Source organism: Sceloporus occidentalis, unplaced genomic scaffold (assembly GCF_023333645.1).
Source record: "Sceloporus occidentalis isolate IW3139 unplaced genomic scaffold, rSceOcc1.0.p SCAF_130, whole genome shotgun sequence".
In the NCBI taxonomy this organism is placed as follows: Eukaryota; Metazoa; Chordata; class Lepidosauria; order Squamata; family Phrynosomatidae; genus Sceloporus; species Sceloporus occidentalis.
The window spans coordinates 230,658-254,445 of NW_028317110.1; the positions used below are offsets into that span (position 1 = coordinate 230,658).

Below are 23,788 nucleotides of genomic sequence, written 5' to 3' on the forward strand. Positions count from 1 at the left end.
GTAAATTTCAGTAGCTTTGGATCTTTATTGTGATGTAAGAAATGCTTAGAGACGCTATGGGTGACAATTCCATTTCTAATATTGCGACAATGTTCTGATATTCTAACTTTTAAACATCTTGTCGTCATACCTACATACTGTAAGCCACAAGGGCATTCTAGTAGATAAATAAATTTTTTGAATTACAGGTAATGCATTCTTGTATTTTATATTCTTTATTTGTAATATTTAATTTAAACATGTTACCCACCTGTCCCCGGGTCCCACGTTGCCGCAGCAGCCGCTGCGAAGGAGAGGGAGACCCCCCTCCAACGCACGGCCACCTCCACAGCAGCCGCCACGAAGGAGAGGGAGACCCCCCTCCACCGCACGGCCACCTCCGCAGCAGCTGCCACGAAGGAGAGAGAGACCCCCCTCCACCGCATGATCACTTCCGCTGCCGTCCTCCGAAGTGCCGCGCAGGAGAGGGAGACCCCCCTCCAACGCACGGTCACCTCTGCAGCAGCCACCACGAAGGAGAGGCAGACCTCCTGGTACACGGCGTCCAGCTTCAGTGCTCACGCATCCTCTAGTGGCGAACTCACCTACTGCGGGACTTTATGAAGGTAGATTACACCACCATCAAGATGGCCGCGATTCCCGGACACCGGAAGTGATGTCATGAGGGGGCTGATGGGAGATTCAGACTTCCTCCTCGGTTCTCCATTTAAACCCCTCAGACCAGTTACACCTTGCCTTCTGATGGTCGTCTATGCCTTGTGCTAGCACCCAGATAGCGTTTACCTTCCTGATTTCTGTGTTTGACCTCGGCTCTCCTGACTACGTTGTTATCCTGTATCCTGACCTCGGCTTGTTATCATTTATCCTGACCACCTCAATCCTGACCTCGGCTACGTTTATCGGCTATCCTGTTCTCCGGAATCCCTACCTCGGCTTGTCTGAACTGTTCTGTCCTGGTGTCCTACCTGACTACCAAACTACCTGTACGTGACAGAATCAGAAGGCCATCATGAGACCCGCTTCGGTGGGACTTCAAGGTTCCTGTGAGGCTCGTCTGGATGAGATGGATCATCGTCTGGAGCAGTTTACCCAGGTGTTCCAGACTCTTCTTCAGCGCACTGATCCTGGATTACAGGTGCACTCTCCTGCAGTAGCACTTCCACCAGTTCCTCCTTCAGCTCCAGTCGCTGTGGTTCATGCTCCTATAAACCTTCCGCCGCCACAACGTTACGGAGGAGATCCTGCTACATGTCGTGGATTCCTTAACCAATGCGAAATTCATTTCGAACTTTCTCCTTTTACCTTTGCTTCAGACCGGGCTAAGGTTGGATACGTAATTTCGCTCCTTACCGACAAGGCTCTGGCTTGGGCATCTCCCTTGTGGGAGAGAGACGCACCTGTAGTTCGCTCCTTCCCCGAATTTGTGTCTACACTACGCACAGTATTCGACGTTCCAGGCAGGAGTTCAACCGCTTCGTCCGCACTTTTCAATATTTGTCAAGGGGAGCGCTCTCTGATGGACTGTGCTATAGAGTGTCGCACCCTTATGGCTGAGGTGAACTGGACTAGTGAAGCATTGATTGCGGCCTTTTTGAACGGATTATCTGAGACTTTGAAAGACGAGATTGCGGCCCGAGATATACCATCTGCCCTTGACTCGGTGATATCTTGCATAACACAGATTGATCTTCGACTCCTCGAGCGACAGGTACAGCGGGACGGCATGAGAGCTAGTGACAGAGACGTTCGTTACCTTATATGTAACAATATTTACTAAACTGGATCTTCGTGGGGCCTATAACCTTGTCCGTATCCGTGCCGGTCATGAGTGGAGGACTGCGTTCAATACATGCTCTGGACACTATGAATACCTGGTTATGCCGTTCGGACTCTGCAACGCCCCGGCGGTTTTTCAGGAGTTTATCAATGACTGTCTCCGAGATTTCCTCCAGCAGTTCGTCGTTGTCTATTTGGACGACATCCTGATTTACTCTGCTGACTTGCCTTCCCATCGTGAACAGGTCCGTCGTGTACTGTCCCGTCTTCGGCAACACGGACTATTCGCTAAATTGGAGAAGTGCGTCTTCGAGACTCGTCAAGTGACCTTTTTGGGTTACATTATCACGCCGGAGGGGTTCGACATGGATCCATCTAAGGTACAAGCTATCAAGGACTGGCCGCAGCCCATGAGCCTCAAGGCTCTTCAACGTTTCCTTGGATTCGCCAACTATTACCGGCGTTTTATTCGGAATTACTCCAAGGTTGTTGCACCCTTAACTGACTTGACTAAGAAGGGTGCCAAGGTCGCGGAATGGTTGACGGAGGCGGTGTCTGCATTTGCTCTTCTGAAGGAGAGATTCACGTCGGCTCCGGTGCTACGGCACCCCGATCCCCACCTACCATTCGTCCTGGAGGTGGATGCGTCTGAATCCGGGGTTGGAGCCGTACTCTCGCAACGAGCATCGTACAGCGGACCGCTGCATCCGTGTGGGTATTTCTCTCGGCACTTCTCGGCAGCCGAGAGGAACTATGACATCGGGAATAAGGAATTGTTGGCTGTCATCCTGGCTCTGGAGGAGTGGCGTCATCTGCTGGAGGGAGCTTCGGTACCTACCTTGATTTTGACAGATCATAAGAACCTCCAGTACATGGAGTCGGCTAAATGCCTCAATCCGCGCCAGGCCAGGTGGGCTTTGTTCCTTTCCCGATTCCCATTCGTGCTGACGTACCGTCCAGGTTCAAAGAACACCAAGGCAGATGCATTATCGCGCATGCACACGCGTCCGGAGGAGGAGAGTAGGGATCCTGAACCCATTATCCCTTTGTCCAAAGTCATCGCTGCTATTCGATTACGTGGCTACACCCCTTTGTTGGATCGCATATCTCACTCTCAAGGACAAGCTCCGGCCTCCTTACCTCCAGGGAGACTATTTGTGCCCCCTAGTTTGCGTATTCCTGTACTACACACGCTCCATGGCACCAGAACCTCGGGACATTCTGGAGTGGCGCGCACTAAGGATCTGATTTTTCTGACTTTTTGGTGACTCCACTGGGGCAGGGACACTACGGCCTTTGTCCAATCATGCACCAAATGCGCGGCCAACAAGTCCTGCCGTGCATGTCCTGCTGGACTTCTGCGGCCGCTTCCTTGTCCCTCGGTGCCTTGGACTCATGTGGCCATGGACTTTATTGTGGAGCTGCCGCTTTCTAAGGGTCATACCGTGATTCTCGTGGTGGTTGACCGATTCTCTAAAATGGCTCACTTCATTCAGCTCAAGAAGCTTCCCAACGCCTCTACTCTGGCAGATGTTTTTATCCTGGAGATCGTTCGACTCCACGGAGTGCCGTCTGAAATTGTGTCGGACAGAGGTACCCAGTTCATTGCAAGATTTTGGCGTGACTTTACTAAGTCCCTGGGCATCACCCTGGCTTTCTCATCGGCATATCACCCTCAGACGAACAGGCTGGTTGAAAGAGCTAATCAACATCTGGAGCAATACCTACGTCTCTTCATCAACGACCACCAGGATAATTGGGTCGATCTACTGCCGTTCACTGAGTTTGCTAGGAACAACACGCTCCAGGAGGCCACTAGGATCTCCCCGTTCTTCTGTCTTTATGGTCTCCATCCGCAGTCTCTCCCGGACACATTACCGGTTTCACCTGTTCCGGATCTGGAGGAGAGACTTGCCTCCATCCGGGGTACTTGGGCTTCTGTTCATTCCGCACTGGAACGCGCGGCTCAGTTCCAGCAACGCCAGGCCAACAAGAGACGTTCTTCCAATCCATCGTATCGACCTGGTTATAGGGTTTGGTTATCTACACGATTCCTGAGACTCCGGGTTCCGTCCATGAAATTGGCCCCGCGGTTTATTGGGCCTTTTCCGGTTCTACGTCAGATCAACCCGGTGGCTTATGAACTCTCGCTACCCAGAACACTTCGCATTCCTCGGGTATTTCACGCCTCTTTACTGAAGCCTCTGGTCTGCAACCATTTTACCCGAGGCGAACGTTCCACTGCTGGCACTGCCAGGAGGCCTTCTGAGAGAAACATTCCTCTGGTCATTCTCGATTCCCGGTGCCAGCAAGGAAACCTACAGTATCTGGTGCAGTGGAGAGGTCTCGGTCCTGAGGAGCCTTCCTGGCTACCAGCCGCACGCCTCTCCATGCCTCGATTGATTCGTGCGTTTCACGCTAGACGTCCTTCTCGTCCTGGTGGTAGCCCTGAGGGCGCCCTTTTGAGAGGGGGTACTGTTACCCACCTGTCCCCGGGTCCCACGTTGCCACAGCAGCCGCTGCGAAGGAGAGGGAGACCCCCCCCTCCAACGCACGGCCACCTCCGCAGCAGCCGGCACGAAGGAGAGGGAGACCCCCCTCCACCGCACGGCCACCTCCGCAGCAGCTGCCACGAAGGAGAGGGAGACCCCCTCCACCGCACGATCACTTCCGCTGCCGTCCTCCGAAGTGCTGCACAGGAGAGGGAGACCCCCCTCCAACGCACGGTCACCTCCGCAGCAGCCACCACGAAGGAGAGGGAGACCCCCCTCCACCGCACGATCACTTCCGCTGCCGTCCTCCGAAATGCCGCGCAGGAGAGGCAGACCTCCTGGTACACGGCGTCCAGCTTCAGTGTTCGCACGTCCTCTAGTGGCGAACTCACCTACTGCGGGACTTTATGAAGGTAGATTACGCCACCATCAAGATGGCCGCGATTCCAAACTACTTGTACTTGACAAAACAAAAATATTTTGTTTTCTTTGCGTGACAGTAGTTAATCTACACTCTAAACAAGTATTGCATTTATAAAAACCTTTGTCATTATTAAAAAACATCCCTTTCGTATCCCTATGTTTGCGTGTAAAATTCTTTGTTAATAAAATTTTTAGATTAGGTGCGCCTCTAAAAACTATTTTTGGGTTATTTTGGGAGTATTTTTCTTAAAATGTCATCTTCTTTTAGAATATTCCAAAAATAATTTTAAAAATGGTATTCTTATTATTAAAATCAGTTACTATAGGTAAAATAAAGTTAGTATTTGTTTTATCTGGCTTTTCTTTATATTTTACTAAATCTTTTCTTTCTAGGTTTTCTATGCTGGCTATTGTGTGCTGAATTTTCTGTGCATTGTAGTTTTTTTCTAAACATTTGGGGTTTTTTTTCAATCCGCTTGTGCTTTAAAAACAAGGGTATCTGTGCAATTCCTTCTAATTGGTAGCATTTGGCTCTTGGGTATTGCTTCCAACCAAGGACCATAGTGGCAGCTGGATTGGTCCATAAAAGTATTTGTGCATACTTTTTTAAAATGGGTTTTTGTTTTGATTTTATTGTCCTCTATATAAATATCTAAATCTAAAATATTGACACTATCTTGGCTAAAATTAGAAGTTAGGATTATTCCCCTATTATTGGTTTTTTAAAATGTTAAGAAATCATTAAGATCTGGTACGGGGCCTCCCCAAATAAAAAAAACCACATTGTCATATATATATATATATATATATATATATATATATATATAATGTATATGTAACCAAGCTTGCACTCCATTTGTTATTGGTCCAAATTACGTCATTTTCCCAGTCCGCCATGAACAAATTGGCGTAACTTGGTTCCCATAGCAGTGCCTGTTAATTGAAAATAAAGAATCATCGAACCAGAAATAATTAATTGCCAAAATTAACCTAATGGCTTCTATTAAAAAATCTATAAAAATAGGAGGAAAATTTTCATCTGATTCTAAAAGGTTTTTTACTGCTTGACAGCCCAGATTATGGTTAATTATCGTGTACAAGAACTGAACGTCGCATGTCACCATAATAAAATTGGTATTCCACTTAAAATTCTTTAAAATTTGCAATAAATTGGGAGGAAAGCGTGATGACGTAGGTACGTGACGCGATGTCCTGCGTCGGTGATGGTGCACTGGGAGGAGAGGGTTAGAGAAGGCTGAGGGTGCGGCTGGAGACCAGGGAGTCGGAGAGCCGGAGACCAGGGAGCCGGAGAGACGGACAAATCTTGCCCCCCAGCTAAAGCGGAGCAGAGCGGAGTAGAGCCGAAAGTGCCGATCATACGCTCGGCTGAGTAACAGCATAGCACGGTCCAACACGGCACTCAAGAGCAACTTACCAGGGGTAAATCGGCCGCGGCCAAAGTAGAGATCGGCACTATTACAGTGTTCCAACGCACACTCAGAGAGAATTTCAGCAAGCTAAGTAAAAGACCTTTGTTTTTGCTTCTCTCTTTATTGACATTGAACAATGATTAATAAGCCGTTGCAAAGAACATATTGATACTTGCTGAGCTGGAATTCAAGACTAAAGTTTATCAACAAAGAATAACTTATAATATATATGGCATTTCATTTGCTGTAAAAGAGGTCAATATACCTAGAATACGCTGTTGCCAAAGAAAAGACAGACGTTTATGAAACCTATGATGATGTTGACACATTAATATATGGGACTGAACTGTACCCTTCCATCTAGTGAAAGTTAATTTCCCAATAAAGAAAGACCATTAAGCAACGCTTATTGCTGGAACACCTTAAAGAGGGACGTACTTAACTCCTTAAATCCTCCTGCTAGCAATTAAGATTCTCTGTTCGCACATTTTCACCACTCTGCCTAACACAAAGATCTGACACACCCTCTGCTTATATATTGAATCTCTAAAACATTTATATTCAGTCCTTTAAACAAGCTATGATTGGAGACCAGTATTAGTCTTGAAACTATAAAATCTACTTGAAAGATCCACCTCTATGTTCAGTACCTATTAAATGTCTATTAAGAGGACGAAGAAATAGAAATACTACACCGGTAGCTAAATCTTGCATATCTTTGGGCTTCTAAAGAACGTGGAATATTTTAAATTAAAGATGGCTCCCAAAAAAGATAAGAATCAGATAACGGAAAAATCTTCAGAAAAATCAAAATCAATCAACTCGTTTTATACAGTTAAATCTCCTAACACTACAAAAAAAAAATTCAAATAACGATTCATTGACCATTTCAGAAGGAACTGTTATGGATGATACCTTAAGTGTCTCTCTTGTTGATACTCCCCAGACATGTGCAGTCTTAAATACTACTCAATTATATGACAAATTAAGCAAAGAAATGAGAGAAAATACCATGACTTTAAAACAAGATATATTACAAATATCGGGCAATTTGGAAGTTCAACTTAATGTAATTAAACAACTTCAAGAAAAATTGCAAGTAATGGAAAAGCAGAACTCGGAGTTGAAACGAAACTTGACTCTACTGGAAAAAAAAGTGGAAATAGAGGACAGATCAAGAAGGAAAAACATAAGACTTAGAGGAGTTCCTGAATCAGTTTCAAAACAAGATTTGGAATTGTTACGTTTGGAAAACCAGGATGCAGGATGCAAATGGATCAGTCTCTTAATGGTCAGATAATCCGGGTCAGGAGTAAAGTAGTTAACTTGGTCAGGATTCAAGCCGAGGTCGGTACCGGGTAGCAGGCAGAGAAATGTCAAACAATCCGGGTGAGGAGCAGAGAGGTTAACGTGGTCAGGAATCAAGCCGAGGTCGGTACCGGGTAGCAGGCCGAGAGTGGTCAGACAATCCAGGTCAGGAGCAGAGAGGTTAACGTGGTCAGGAATCAAGCCGAGGTCGGTACCGGATAGCAGGCAGAGAATAGTCAGACAATCCGGGTCAGGAGCAGAGAGGTTAACGTGGTCAGGAATCAAGCCGAGGTCGGTACCGGGTAGCAGGCAGAGAATGGTCAGACAATCCGGGTCAGGAGCAGAGAGGTTAACGTGGTCAGGAATCAAGCAGAGGTCGGTACCGGGTAGCAGGCAGAGAGTGGTCAGACAATCCGGGTCAGGAGCAGAGAGGTTAACGTGGTCAGGAATCAAGCCGAGGTCGGTACCGGATACCAGGCAGAGAATGGTCAGACAATCCGGGTCAGGAGCAGAGAGGTTAACGTGGTCAGGAATCAAGCCGAGGTCGGTACCAGGTAGCAGGCAGAGAATGGTCAGACAATCCGGGTCAGGAGCAGAGAGGTTAACGTGGTCAGGAATCAAGCCGAGGTCGGTACCAGGTAGCAGGCAGAGAATGGTCAGACAATCCGGGTCAGGAGCAGAGAGGTTAACGTGGTCAGGAATCAAGCCGAGGTCGGTAACAGGAATCAACATGAATAAACAGGTACGCACCAGGTAAATAATACAGCTAGTTGTAAAAACAACTGAGCACTGAACCGGCATCAGTATGAATTGTGTCCAAGATTATAGATTGGATAAAAGTATAAAGCCCGGAACTACATTAGATTCTAGAATAAAATCATCGTCTGTCGCCTTTTCAAAATTTTTGCATGAGAACGATTTATATGATCCCTGGAGAGTACAAAATCCAAATGAGAAAGACTATACATTCTATTCCGCAGTACATCATTCATACTCAAGAATAGACTCATTTTTAACAGACGGCAAAACTTTAAAAATATGTGAGACTTCCCATATTGGTAATATAGTCTGGTCAGATCATGCACCAGTCTTCCTTTCTATCTGTAACGATCAAAATAATAAGCCTAGAACAAAATTTTTTGAGTGAAAATGATACTAAGGACGTGCCAGATGCTATATTATGGTGTGCTATGAAAGCTACTTTACGAGGTTATTTGATTAAACTAGGATCCCAGATCAAAAAAAAAAAGAGGATTAGACCTAGCAGACCTCTACATAAAGCTTGCACAATTAGAAAAAACAAACCAAATAAATCCAATAACTACTAGAGTTTTTAGCTAGTTTAAATCTCCCAAAAATATCTAAGGAAGCACTAACTCGGCTAAATAAACCAGTAAATTTAACTGAAATTAAAGATATTATCCAAAATTTAAAAAAAACAAAGGCCCCAGGCCCGGATGGATATTCAGCCATATTTTATCAGACATTGGAGCAGACGATTTCTCCTTTACTCCTGAGAGTATTTTCGGAGATAAATCAGAAAAATAAATTTCCACTAGAGATGCTTCAAGCCACAATATCCCCTATACAAAAGCCCGGGAAAGACCCTATCAGTGTGAAAAATTATAGGCTCTAAAATCTTCTCTAAAATACTTGCTGAAAGATTAAAGAAGGAGTTACCTGATCTTATCCATCCGGATCAAGCAGGCTTTATTACAGGAAGAAACGGAGAAGACAACACCCGAAAAATTTTCAATCTTATGAGGTAAATTATAGATCTACTCCAACAATATTCTTGGCCTTAGATGCAGAGAAGGCTTTCGATCGGGTTAGTTGGTCATTTCTAGAAGAATCTTTAAGAACTTTTGGCAAAGTGGGTTCCTTTTTTAACAATACAATGGCTCTATAGAATTCTCCCCAAGCTAAAGTATCTGGAAGATACTTGGATTCTAATTATTTTGATATAAAAAACGGAACTTGACAAGGATGTCCACTAGCACCATTATTGTATATATTAACAATAGAACCATTTGCCACAATGGTAAGTATGTCTAACAAGATTGAGGGAATAAAAGTAAATTCTCAGAACTACAAAGTTACACTATACGCAGATGATGTTCTCTTAACCCTTACATCCCCACATACTTCAATTCCTGCTCTGCTTAAAATTATTACGGAATATGGTTCCTATTCAAATTATAAGATTAATATATCTAAAACACAAATAACAACTGTCAATCTTGAAGATGATCAATTAAAGTGTCTAAAAGACAATTTAGCCTTTGATTGGGGGAAAAATTATATAGATTATCTTGGCATCAAATTTACGACAGATTTTGACAGAATTATAAACGCTAATTATGGAAATTTAGCTAATGATTTAAAAGAACAATTTACGGAGTGGGCTAAAATAGAGCTATCATGGATGGGGAGAATAAATGTCCTGAAAGCCTATGTGCTACCAAAATGAATCTACTTATTTAGAACAATTCCCTTACAGATTCAAATTTCTACTATACGTAGATTCGATAAAATATTCTCAGAATTTGTATGGTACAACAAGAAATCTAGAATTTCGTTACAGACATTGAAAAGAAAGATGACTTATGATGGACTAAATTATCCAAATCTGTTAGAAATATACGAATCGTGTATGTTTTCCCACCTTTATGCTTGGAAAACAAAAAAAGAAAAAAACTTAGGATAGTACAATTATGAGAAGTGGTCTTGCAATAATATAGAACCCCTGATGTTATACTGGGTATCTCCAGGGAAACTAAAAAACTTAAATATTGCAAATCCTATTGTGACAGGGATTCTTAAAATATCTTCTAGAATTAGAAGAAAATTTATAGCAGATATTTCAATCTCTTCCTCTACTCCTTTGGAAATTCTACAGCTAGAAATCAGCGATATAAATTTAAAATCTTGGTTGGAGGCGGGAATAAAAAAGATAATAGACATTAAGGCTTCAGAACATTTAATGGGATTTGAAGATCTTCAACTTAAATATGGGTTGACGAGCAAAGAAAAGTTTACGTATTTGAGGCTAAAAAGTTATTTGAATTCTAAAGTTGTTCCACCCATAGTAACGGATAGACTATTAGAAGCAAACTATAAGAACAAACTTCTCTCAAAAATCATAAATATGCTAGATAAAGAAAAAACGTTAGATAAGTCTAGCACTATAGTAAAATGGGAATCTGATCTAGGAAAGATCATAGATCAACAAACTTGGTTTACTGCTTGGTCTTCCACAAGAAAAGCAATACACTGTATCAATCTCCAGGAATTATATTTTAAGATTCTAGACCGATGGTATCTAGTGCCTTCTAAGCTTCATAAAATGTATAAAACCACATCCGAGCGATGTTGGAGATGCTATAAATCGAAAGGAACTTTGATACACATTTGGTGGGACTGTGAGAAACTTGGGACACTCAAACAAAAAAACAGAAAACCTACTAAAAGAGTTGTTTGGTTTAGAAATTGTTCTCTCTGTCACGTCCTACCCAGGCTGCAGAGCTGCATATCTCACTCTTGTTTCAGTTTCCCTGTTTTGCTTCAATCCATTCCTGGATTTCCTTTTGCTCTGTTCTGATCTTCCATTCCTTGCTTCTGCTTCAGCTCTTTGCTTCATCTCTGTTTCCTTTATAAGGTGTGCCCTACCCGTGTGTTCTGTTTGTCTCAGTCTGCAGTCTAAAGGTATGTCTCTGTGCTATGTGTTTGGATTTCATGTTTGGTTTGTTTCGTATATATTTGTCAGCAGGGATTAGCGTTAGGACCCACCGTCATTGGAGTACTTTGGCGTAGCGGTGGGCTAAGCATACTATGGCCATAAGATGTGACGGAATCTCCAATAGTTATCAAACAGTCCTAGGCTAGTTTCTGTATTTATGTGTCCCTCCTGTCTGTCCTGTATCCCTGGCAGCGGGGTGTCCTGTCCTGTTTCCCCGGCAGCGGGGTGTCCTGTCTTATTCCCTGTTGTGCCCTGTATTATGTATATCTTGTATGGTTATGTTTATTTCTTGTCTTGTTCACTGTTGTGCTCTGTAATAATGTATATCTTGTTGGTTATGTTTCGTGCCTGGTCTCCCTGTCCCTTGCTTGTTATGTTTCTGCTATATTTCTCTGCTTAGCTTCCATACTCCCAGCCTGCAGCATCCCGCACATGAATCTTGCGTGAAGTCTCATGCCTGTTCCTGGGTGCCTTCAGGATTTCACTTTGTTTCCTTCAGGATTACATCTGCTGCTATGTCAGGGCGCTGGTATGTGGCTGCACAACCCTAGGTGCTCAACACCTGGGTGAGTGTGGTCGCCCTGCAACCAGGCCCTGTCCAACTCCACTACTGCACCGTAACTCCTGCACACAATCTTTGGGCGCGCTGGGTCCTTTCCGTCATCTGTTTGGACACTCTCTCCATTAACATTTCTTTTTCATTTAGAATTTCCCTATAAATTAAAAATCCAAAGAGATCTAAGCATTAATATTTTACTGGCAGTCAAAATATGTATAGCTAGGGAGTGGAAACAACCAAATATTTTGATTTGGAATAATATCATTACACAAATAAACTATCAGTGTAAAATGGAGAAATATTTTTTCACGATGTCAAAAAATTTGACACTGTGATAAAATATGGGCTCCGTGGATATCTTTACAAACAAACCAAATTAGACGTGGAGAGTGACTACAAGTCCTAGTCTATTATCCTCACACCAACGATCCCTTCACATCACTTCATGTGTTGACTCCTTTTAGGTGAGACACATGATTGCAATTAATCCCTCCTACCAATGACGTGATCAAGAAATATGTTGTATGAATGATGAATGAATGAAAGTAGTTTCACAATAGGAACAACTTAGATTTGAATTATTGTAATGTAAATCTGATGTAATCAATATATGCTGGCGATATCCCTGTTGTGATCTACTACTTAATTTGCTAATAAAAAAAAAAAAATAATAATAATAATTGTGTCTTTTAGATAAGCTTTTGTTTTTTTTTACTACTGGTTGGAGGATAATGTCAATGTATTTAGATAAGTTGGACAGTTAACGCCTGACACGATAGGACGTCCAGGGGGATTCCTTTCATTCTTATGGATTTTTGGTAAGAAATAGATCACTGGTGTTATTGGATTGGTGTTGTTTATGTAATTAAATTCTTCTTTTGAGATAAGTTGATTTAGTAGTCCCTTTCACAGCAAAACCTTAAGTTTTATCTTTTATTTGTTCAATGGGGTTGTGGCTCAGTTTTCTATATACATTATTATCGTTTAACGGCTTATATGCTTCGTCCTCATATTGTTTTTTGCTTAAAATGACCAGACCTCCACCTTTATCGACAATTTTTTTGTCCTCATATAATTCCTTAAGTATTTTTCTTTCTTTACTAGTAAAATGATTAAAATCATATTTATTCTTTTACATTTTTTCTAAATCTTTAAGGACCAGCCTATCAAAGGTTTGTATTGCACGAGATTTATATTGGTATGGACAGAATTTTGATTTAACTTTTAAGTTTGTTTTTGAGATATTTTCAACGGTACTTCTATTTTTTATCGTGCTTAAAGCTTCATCCTCTTTCATTTTATACAATCTTTTTAATGTGACATTTCTCGTGATTTATTAAGATCGATAAAAGCTTTAAAATGATTAAAATTACGAGTGGGCGCATATTTGAGACCTTTACTTAAAACGGATATTTGTATGAGGTTAAAAGATTTATCTGTCAAATTAAAAATGCCTTGTTCTTTTTCTGTTTTATTTGTTGTTGTAATTATTTCTGTGGTGATGGGCCTATCGGGACAACGGATAAAATCTATTATTTTTTAAAACTTCACTATAGGGGATTGTCAAATTCTTCCTTAGTGGTGACCTACTCCTTAGTTTGTGGTTGGTTGTATTCCGAGCTTTTGGTGATTGTTGAGGTGTGTCATAAATTGATGGTGCTCTAGTGGGATATTTGTTTAGGGGCTGATGGGTTCTGTATTCTTTGTTGTGATTGGTTTTCCATAAAGGTTGTCTCGTACAAGTAGTAAGGAGACACCATAGTCAGGTGGACTCCAGGACAGAACAGTTCATACAAGCCGAGGTCAGGATTCCGGAGAGCAGGATAGTCGATAAACGTAGCCAAGGTCAGGATTCAGGAGATCAGGATAAACAATAAACGAGCCGAGGTCAGGATACAGGAAAACAACGTAGTCAGGCAAGCCGAGGTCAAACAGAGGAATCAGGAAGGTAAACGCTATCTGGGTGCTAGCACAAGGCATAGACGACCATCAGAAGGCAAGGTGTAACAGGTCTGAAGGGTTTAAATGGAGAACCGCGGAGGAAGTCTGAATCTCCCATCAGCCCCTCATGACATCACTTCTGGTGTCCGGGAATCGCGACCATTTTGAGTGTGGTGAAGTCTCCCTTCATAAAGGCCTGCAGTTAGGGAGCGCAGTAGCAGGACACCGTGAGCCAGGAGGTCTGCCTCTCCTGCGCGGCACTTCGGAGGACGTCAGCAGAAGTGGCCGTGAGGTGGAGGGGGGTCTCCCTCGTGGCGGCTGCTGCGGAGGTGGCCGTGCGTTGGAGGGGAGTTTCCCTCTCCTTCGTGGCGGCTGCGGTGGAGGTGGCCGTGCGTTGGAGGGGGGTCTCCCTCTCCTTTGTGGCGGCTGCTGTGGAGGTGGCCGTGCATTGGAGGGGGGTCTCCCTCTCCTTCGTGGCGGCTGCTGTGGAGGTGGCCGTGCATTGGAGGGGGGTCTTCCTCTCCTCCGCGGCGCCTGTTGCGGCAACCTGGGAACCGAGGACAGGTGAGTAACAAAGATGATTTATTTTTGTGTAATTTTAGCATAATCCTGTTTGTCTCTTGTTTGTTTCCATCTCTACCTTGCTTTGAATGAATACAGAGTTCTGCTTAAATTCCTGAGTGTCCTCAAATCTAGTACTAGTTGTTTCTTTTTTTGAATTAACAGGTTCATGAGGCCAAAGGTACAACCTTCTAATTGGTTGTGCCAATCATTCATGAAGTCGCCATCTTCTCTGTAGGTGGTAGGTAATTTGAACAATCTTAGACCACATGGGGTTATTTTTTCATCAGTGTATTTTTTCAAAGTGGCTACCGTATTTGCTCGATTATAAGACGAGGTTTTTTTCAGAGCAAATGCTCTGAAAAATACCCCTCGTCTTATAATCGGGGTCTGACTATGAGACGACTAAGATCCAGATTCCCCACGGCTGCAGGGGACCTGGATCTGGATCCTCCCCCCCACCCCTGGTGTGTAGCTGGGGCAGCGATTCGCGTAGACAACTTACGCTGCAGCATTACCTGTAATTCAAAAAATTTAATTTATCTACTAGAATGCCCTTGTGGCTTACAGTATGTAGGTATGACGATAAGATGTTTAAAAGTTAGAATATCAGAACGTTGTCGCAATATTAGAAATGGAATTGTCACCCATAGCGTGTCTCAACATTTCTTACATCATAATAAAGATCCAATGCTACTGAAATTTACTGCTATAAAAAAATATCCATGGGGACTATTCCGGCGCTCAACATGAGATGCCGGCAGGACTCCTCAAGGTAAGTTAGGATAAGGAGAAGTAGGGAGAGGGGGGGGTAGTTTGAAGGGGCAGAGGGGGGCTAGTTTGAAGGGGCAGATGGGGGGGTAGTGAGGGGGGGGGCGCCAGAGGAGTAGTTCGCACAGGGCGCCAGAACACCTAAGGCCGGCTCTGAGCACACCAAGTCTTGGAGCCTTGCGCGCTAGCTGTATAGTATACTGAAAAATGTGAATCTTTTACCTGAGGCTTCTCGAAATGTTTCCTGCAAAAATTTTATGGATACCCTTTGTGCTCTCTGAATAGCTTTAATCTTTTTTTCAGGTATATTCAGACCTTTGAAAAAGCAAACACACCATGAGTGTGTGTGTGTATATATATATAAGTATATACTCTCCTACAGTGGCAGCTCCCTCCAGCACTCAAAACAGTAGCCAATCTTCACAGTGAGGCACACAAACACAGAGGAGAAAGACATACAGGCAATAGTGTGATATTGTAAAACAATAAAGCGACTGTATTGGTACGGGTAATTATTGCACTCTTATATCCATACAGGAAAACTGGCTTATCATAAAAGTCTTGTTAATTCTTTGCTTCTAAAAATATTTAGTCTTACAAGAGTGTTTAACATATCAAATTATGTGTAAAGGTGCAAAAAAAACAGAGTCCGGGTGAAGCAGGGAAAAGAAAAGATCCACCGTCCAGCAGCAGAATTCTTCTCCAAGGATATATTCTCTCAACACGCTTCACTGGATAACCGGCTTCCTCAGGAGTTATTTGCAATTGTTCTAGCAGCCCAGTGAATTAATGTGTCTAATATGAGTTCACTTCCTTTTAAAGTGTAAAGTCCGCCCATTTTATCTGACAGAGGGAAGATAGCCTTATCCCCACAATTACAAAGTAAAAACTCTATCTAAAAAAACTCAGGAAATATATTCCTAAACACGCAGTATGTCATAAACTTGTAGCAATTTTGGAACCCATAGGTCTAGAGACTAAACAGTAATATCCACGGTACTCTATGGCTTAATCGTATATTTTGACATGTCATGCAAAACTGTATTAAGGAAAGAGTAACTAATGGTCAGAATTTTAAAAACTAAATCAAACCTAAATGCAAACCTTTGTGTACCCCATTGATGAGATTTGTATTTACATCCTGATTCTATGAGGTGCCGTTAGGGACATTATTTCAGTTTTTTATCTCACATATATCATATAGTGAAACGCATATATCATATACTGAAACGCATATATCATATACTGAAACGCATATATCATATACTGAAACGCATATATCATATACTGAAACGTATATATCATATAGTGAAACGTATATATCATATACTGAAATTTTTCATATATTATATAGTGAAACGCATATATCATATACTGAAACGTATATATATCATATAGTGAAACGCATATATCATATACTGAAATTTTTCATATATCATATAGTGAAACAGATGGAGTGAAATTTGTATATATATAGACTGAAAAAACGCTTATATCATATAGTGAAACAGATGGAGTGAAATTTGTATATATCATATAGTGAAACAGATGGAGTGAAATTTGTATATATCATATAGTGAAACAGATGGAGTGAAATTTGTATATATATATACTGAAACTGGTCATCAGTCACATGATCATGACCCTGCCAGGTTGACTCCGCCTCCTAGAGCTCATTCTGCACTTGCTGGTAAGCAGTGTAGGCCTCTGCATTGAACTGGGTAAGTTTTTCTTCCCATTGTTTTTGTACATTTGAGCCCCTTTGCTTAATTTGTGATCATTTTCCTAATTTTGAATTGTGTATTATATACATTTATGTTAGTATCTGTGAAATGGTTTTACTGTGGTTCAATTAGTTTCATTGCTAATGCTTGTTCAAGATGGCATGATGCTATCATGTGAGGTTTTGGATGGGGGTTCTGGGGTGAGATGGGGACTTGCTTGTTTTGATCTTTTTTGGGCATGTGAATTAATGATAATTTTTGGGGTTCGTGGGGTTACATGTGGATGTGCTGCCTTGAGATGGTCTGTTGTGGGATTAGTGGTTTTGGGAGGTGGAGGAGGTGTTTGTTTTTATTACTTCAGGTTTTTTTTTAATACATTTTGCCATTTCATTATGTTTCTTGTTGTGTTGGGTTTTTAAATTTTTCTTTTCCTTTTCAGGCTCTGTGTAGGACTTGTTTTTCCAGACACATTGAAGATTATTTCTAAAAGGTATGTGATGCATTAACCATTCCTTAAATGTACAGAACACAAAACATAGTGACATATAGGGGGCACATAGTGAAATACAGTGGTACACTATAAATATAGGGACACACAGGGTGGTACATAGACAAAAATAAGGACATCAAGTATAGAGACACAGGAGGACACAATATAAATATAAAAACACATGGGGGCACAGAAACATAGGGGCCCACAGACAAACAAAATAAAAACATAGGTACACAGCGTCACACATATATACAGGGAGACACACAAAGACACTCATAGGGACACATAGAGACCAATACGCACAGGAACACACAGGGTTACATAGAGGGGTACGCTTGAAAAGTAGTTCATTTGCATATCAAAATACAGGTAATGTCATAGACATGAGGAAACCTTTTCCTAATTCATGCATTTGCTTACATATCTGTTGATACAATGTATAGATTATTCTTTATCATTATTTACACATTTAATATGGCTACATCACATAGAGAGTGGCCTTACTTTGTGAATTACAAAAGGTAGAAAATACCTACAAATTGTTGCGTCTCCCATTCCAAGTGTCACTTCTTGCTTGAGCTCAGTATACTTTTGATGCTCAATTTCTGATTGATTTATCTTTATTTTTTCGTTGTTTTTGAAGAAGATTTTACAGTTTGGTCACCCTCCATGTCCTTGTTCCTGGAGCTCAGTTTACCCCCACATCTTACAGTGTATTAAAGATATTAATATTGTAATTAATGACTTTTTTTTTTAATACATTTTTTAAAGCTATTTTAAAGACGACCATCAATAACCTTTGGACACCGCATTTGATGTTGTAATACTTTATTTTTTTTATTTGATTTAAAAAAAAGTGTTTTTGTTCATTTATATTTCATTTTATTACATTTGTAAATACAACAGATGATACTTTGGAATTCTTATTAGAGTTAAAGCAATGCTTGTCTGCAGTACAAATACATGCTTTCTCAAATGATTGCAACATTATTGAAAATCTAAATAGGAAATTAGACGATTACTTAAGAATTTTAAGTGCATAATTGTTTGTTTGCACTCTGTGATAATTCTTTTTTTAATTTTTCACAGGCTCAAATCCCATTGGAGGACGCCTATTGGAGACCAACATTTCTTAGCTCCTCGCTTGGTAGTGACTGGCAGGCGGGGATGTCCAAGATATGATATAAACATGGAACATATTTCTGCTTTGTCAACTCTTGGTTTTCGTTGGCAAACAATTTCTAAATGTTTTGGTATTAGCCGTTGGACTTTCTATTATCATAGCCAAAGAACTGGATTTTGAAGACCCCGGTTATCAAATATTTCTGATTCTGAACTTCAAAATCTTATATGTGAAATTCTCATCACTACTCCAAAATGCAGGAGAAGTCTATCTAATTGGTAGCTTAAATGCAAGACAAACTCGAGTTCAGCAGTGTTTAATGTTTATTGACCCGGTTGGAAGAACAATCAGAAGAAGATCAGCTATCCAGAGAAGAGTTTCTAATGTATTATGCTCTAATCAATTATGGTAAATTTTAATTTAAGAATTTTATATTTTGTAATAAAAAATATAATATTGTATAATTCCCTTAAAAATTGTAAATATATGATATATAAATTATATAATTATACCATGCTTACGATCTATCCATTGTCTCAATTATTATCTTTGTTAACATGTTTTTCTTTCTTAAAATGGTAACAGCACATGAAGAGAGTCCTTACATTTGTGAATTAAATTCATCACACTCAGAGAGGAAGTACACAACCACAAGCTTTCAGCTCCTCTCCTTCCAACTGCCGCTTCCTCACGGAGCTTAGTTTTGTATTCTACCTCCTCACAGAGAGGATGTTCACTGTTGAAGCTCCGTGTTATGCATTTAAAAAAAAAAAAAAATTTTTTTCATTTATTCTTTTTTTCCCCAGAATATTTACAGGTTTTTTTATTCACTTTCATAACGTATACCTGAATAGAGTGTACCTAAATTACCTATGTGGTTTATGAGGTGAGGAAGCTGTAGTCAACGCATCTCCTGTTGTAAGGTACCATGAGGTACCTGGGGTGCGGGCGAGGGAGGAGTCCAATATGCAGGGGCGTCTAGAGAGATTCCCAAGAAACTGAGAGGAAGTCAATAGGCAAACCAAAAGTCTAGGCAGGCAGCAATCCAAAGCAAGGTCAGAGAACAATCCGTGGTCAGGTCCAGGCAACAATCAATAGGCAGGGTCAAAGAACAATCCGTTGTCAGGTCCAGGCAGCAATCAATAGGCAGGGTCAAAGAACAATCCGGGATCAGCGTACAGGCAGCATAAGGGTGCTCAGAGGTTTTATAGGGATGACGTCATGCCTGAAGATCCACCTCCCGCGCCTTCCTTACTACTCTCTGTTGAAGGAGAAGGCGCTGTAAGCGTCGCCCCTTCAACTGAACCCAGGGCTGTCCCGCCCTCCTTCCCTTCGAGCACAGAGTATGTAGGAGAAGGCGGCGCTGGAACAACTTGTAGAAGCGCCGCCCCTCCTGCCGAAGTGCCCATTGTCCCTTGCCACTGCCTCCGGTGTGTTTAATGAATAAGAAAATTGATAAAAGCTTCTGTTACTGATGAATGAAAAATGGAGGTGCCTCAATCACTTCTGACTGTACCGTTCGTCTTACCAGGAGGAATCCGGAATGCAGGAATGGAACACACTTGCTCAGTACAGAACGCGCACAAGGGGCCTGGTGAGGATAACAGGGCGTAAGCTGTAAGCACGGGTGGCCAGGGCGGAGCCGTTTAGTAGACCAGGGTCGGGACGCCAGGGGTACACAGGAGCCGTTGAGAAAGCCGGGGTCAGGAAGCCAGAGGTACTCAGAGTCGTTGGGATAGCCAGAAATACATGAGAACCTTTAAGCAGACCAGGGTCAGATACCAGGATACACAGGAGAAAAATAACTTGAAAAACGGAGGGGCTCACGAGATACAGGAAGCACCAGTATAACTGAGCACATCCAGTGGCTGCCCCCGCTAGACACCATGGAGTCTGGGGATGCAGTGGTAAGTCTGGGGGACGGGGGCAGAGCGTGATGAATTTAATTCACAAATGTAAGGACTCTCTTCATGTGCTGTTACCATTTTAAGAAAGAAAAACATGTTAACAAAGATAATAATTGAGACAATGGATAGATCGTAAGCATGGTATAATTATATAATTTATATATCATATATTTACAATTTTTAAGGGAATTATACAATATTATATTTTTTATTACAAAATATAAAATTCTTAAATTAAAATTTACCATAATTGATTAGAGCATAATACATTAGAAACTCTTCTCTGGATAGCTGATCTTCTTCTGATTGTTCTTCCAACCGGGTCAATAAACATTAAACACTGCTGAACTCGAGTTTGTCTTGCATTTAAGCTACCAATTAGATAGACTTCTCCTGCATTTTGGAGTAGTGATGAGAATTTCACATATAAGATTTTGAAGTTCAGAATCAGAAATATTTGATAACCGGGGTCTTCAAAATCCAGTTCTTTGGCTATGATAATAGAAAGTCCAACGGCTAATACCAAAACATTTAGAAATTGTTTGCCAACGAAAACCAAGAGTTGACAAAGCAGAAATATGTTCCATGTTTATATCATATCTTGGACATCCCCGCCTGCCAGTCACTACCAAGCGAGGAGCTAAGAAATGTTGGTCTCCAATAGGCGTCCTCCAATGGGATTTGAGCCTGTAAAAAATTAAAAAAAGAATTATCACAGAGTGCAAACAAACAATTATGCACTTAAAATTCTTAAGTAATCGTCTAATTTCCTATTTAGATTTTCAATAATGTTGCAATCATTTGAGAAAGCATGTATTTGTACTGCAGACAAGCATTGCTTTAACTCTAATAAGAATTCCAAAGTATCATCTGTTGTATTTACAAATGTAATAAAATGAAATATAAATGAACAAAAACACTTTTTTTTAAATCAAATAAAAAAAATAAAGTATTACAACATCAAATGCGGTGTCCAAAGGTTATTGATGGTCGTCTTTAAAATAGCTTTAAAAAATGTATTAAAAAAAAAAGTCATTAATTACAATATTAATATCTTTAATACACTGTAAGATGTGGGGGTAAACTGAGCTCCAGGAACAAGGACATGGAGGGTGACCAAACTGTAAAATCTTCTTCAAAAACAACGAAAAAATAAAGATAAATCAATCAGAAATTGAGCATCAAAAGTATACTGAGCTCAAGCAAGAAGTGACACTTGGAATGGGAGACGCAACAATTTGTAGGTATTTTCTACCTTTTGTAATTCACAAAGTAAGGCCACTCTCTATGTGATGTAGCCATATTAAATGTGTAAATAATGATAAAGAATAATCTATACATTGTATCAACAGATATGTAAGCAAATGCATGAATTAGGAAAAGGTTTCCTCATGTCTATGACATTACCTGTATTTTGATATGCAAATGAACTACTTTTCAAGCGTACCCCTCTATGTAACCCTGTGTGTTCCTGTGCGTATTGGTCTCTATGTGTCCCTATGAGTGTCTTTGTGTGTCTCCCTGTATATATGTGTGACGCTGTGTACCTATGTTTTTATTTTGTTTGTCTGTGGGCCCCTATGTTTCTGTGCCCCCATGTGTTTTTATATTTATATTGTGTCCTCCTGTGTCTCTATACTTGATGTCCTTATTTTTGTCTATGTACCACCCTGTGTGTCCCTATATTTATAGTGTACCACTGTATTTCACTATGTGCCCCCTATATGTCACTATGTTTTGTGTTCTGTACATTTAAGGAATGGTTAATGCATCACATACCTTTTAGAAATAATCTTCAATGTGTCTGGAAAAACAAGTCCTACACAGAGCCTGAAAAGGAAAAGAAAAATTTAAAAACCCAACACAACAAGAAACATAATGAAATGGCAAAATGTATTAAAAAAAAACCTGAAGTAATAAAAACAAACACCTCCTCCACCTCCCAAAACCACTAATCCCACAACAGACCATCTCAAGGCAGCACATCCACATGTAACCCCACGAACCCCCAAAATCATCATTAATTCACATGCCCAAAAAAGATCAAAACAAGCAAGTCCCCATCTCACCCCAGAACCCCCATCCAAAACCTCACATGATAGCATCATGCCATCTTGAACAAGCATTAGCAATGAAACTAATTGAACCACAGTAAAACCATTTCACAGATACTAACATAAATGTATATAATACACAATTCAAAATGAGGAAAATGATCACAAATTAAGCAAAGGGGCTCAAATGTACAAAAACAATGGGAAGAAAAACTTACCCAGTTCAATGCAGAGGCCTACACTGCTTACCAGCAAGTGCAGAATGAGCTCTAGGAGGCGGAGTCAACCTGGCAGGGTCATGATCATGTGACTGATGACCAGTTTCAGTATATATATATACAAATTTCACTCCATCTGTTTCACTATATGATATATACAAATTTCACTCCATCTGTTTCACTATATGATATATACAAATTTCATTCCATCTGTTTCACTATATGATATATACAAATTTCACTCCATCTGTTTCACTATATGATATAAGCGTTTTTTCAGTCTATATATATACAAATTTCACTCCATCTGTTTCACTATATGATATATGAAAAATTTCAGTATATGATATATGCGTTTTACTATATGATATATGAAAAATTTCAGTATATGATATATGCGTTTCACTATATGATATATACGTTTCAGTATATGATATATGCGTTTCACTATATGATATATGAAAAATTTCAGTATATGATATATACGTTTCACTATATGATATATACGTTTCAGTATATGATATATGCGTTTCAGTATATGATATATGCGTTTCAGTATATGATACATGCGTTTCACTATATGATATATACGTTTCAGTATATGATATATGCATTTCAGTATATGATATATGCGTTTCAGTATATGATATATGCGTTTCACTATATGATATATGCGTTTCACTATATGATATATGTGAGATAAAAAACTGAAATAATGTCCCTAACGGCACCTCATATGATTCAACATTGTTAATGCGCAATATAATAAGTACGCACATATTTCTTTATTGAAGCATGTTTCTTTTCCTCTATTCAGGTCGTGTGCTTGTCCATTGTCGTGAGGGTTACAGTCGTTCTCCCACTTTGGTCATTGCTTATCTTATGCTGCATCACAATATGGATGTTAGAACTGCTATCTCCACTGTTCGACAGAAGAGGGAGATTGGACCCAATGATGGCTTTCTGAAGCAGCTTTGTCAGCTTAATGAAAAGCTGAAATCAGAGGGCGAGCACAAACCTTAACTACATATACGTTTATTTTGTTATAGTAGATATAAGGCTCAACTATATTATCATAAACACTCATTTCAAAAACATTTCTCTAAGAACACTAGTTCAGACCACTGTCACGAACGCACCCTACTCCAAGCGCACGTGTGACTTGGTTCTGGTGGTAAAAGGGTTAAAATTAACTGTCTGCCCTATACCGCAAATAGTGATAAAAATATCCACCCTTAATACCACCCGCAATTAACTATAATGATATAA

At 40.7% G+C, this 23,788-nt stretch overlaps 1 protein-coding gene across 1 annotated transcript in view; it reads left to right on the forward strand.

The window, feature by feature from the left end:
• LOC149281544 (dual specificity protein phosphatase 3-like) overlaps nt 1-23,542 on the forward strand; it is a 72,888-nt gene extending 49,346 nt beyond the window's left edge. Inside the window, exon 3 of the mRNA XM_089499177.1 lies at nt 23,337-23,542. Within this exon, the coding sequence (XP_089355303.1) occupies nt 23,337-23,542 (206 nt within the window). The remainder of the gene's footprint in view (nt 1-23,336) is intronic.
• Nucleotides 23,543-23,788: the final 246 nt, after the last annotated feature.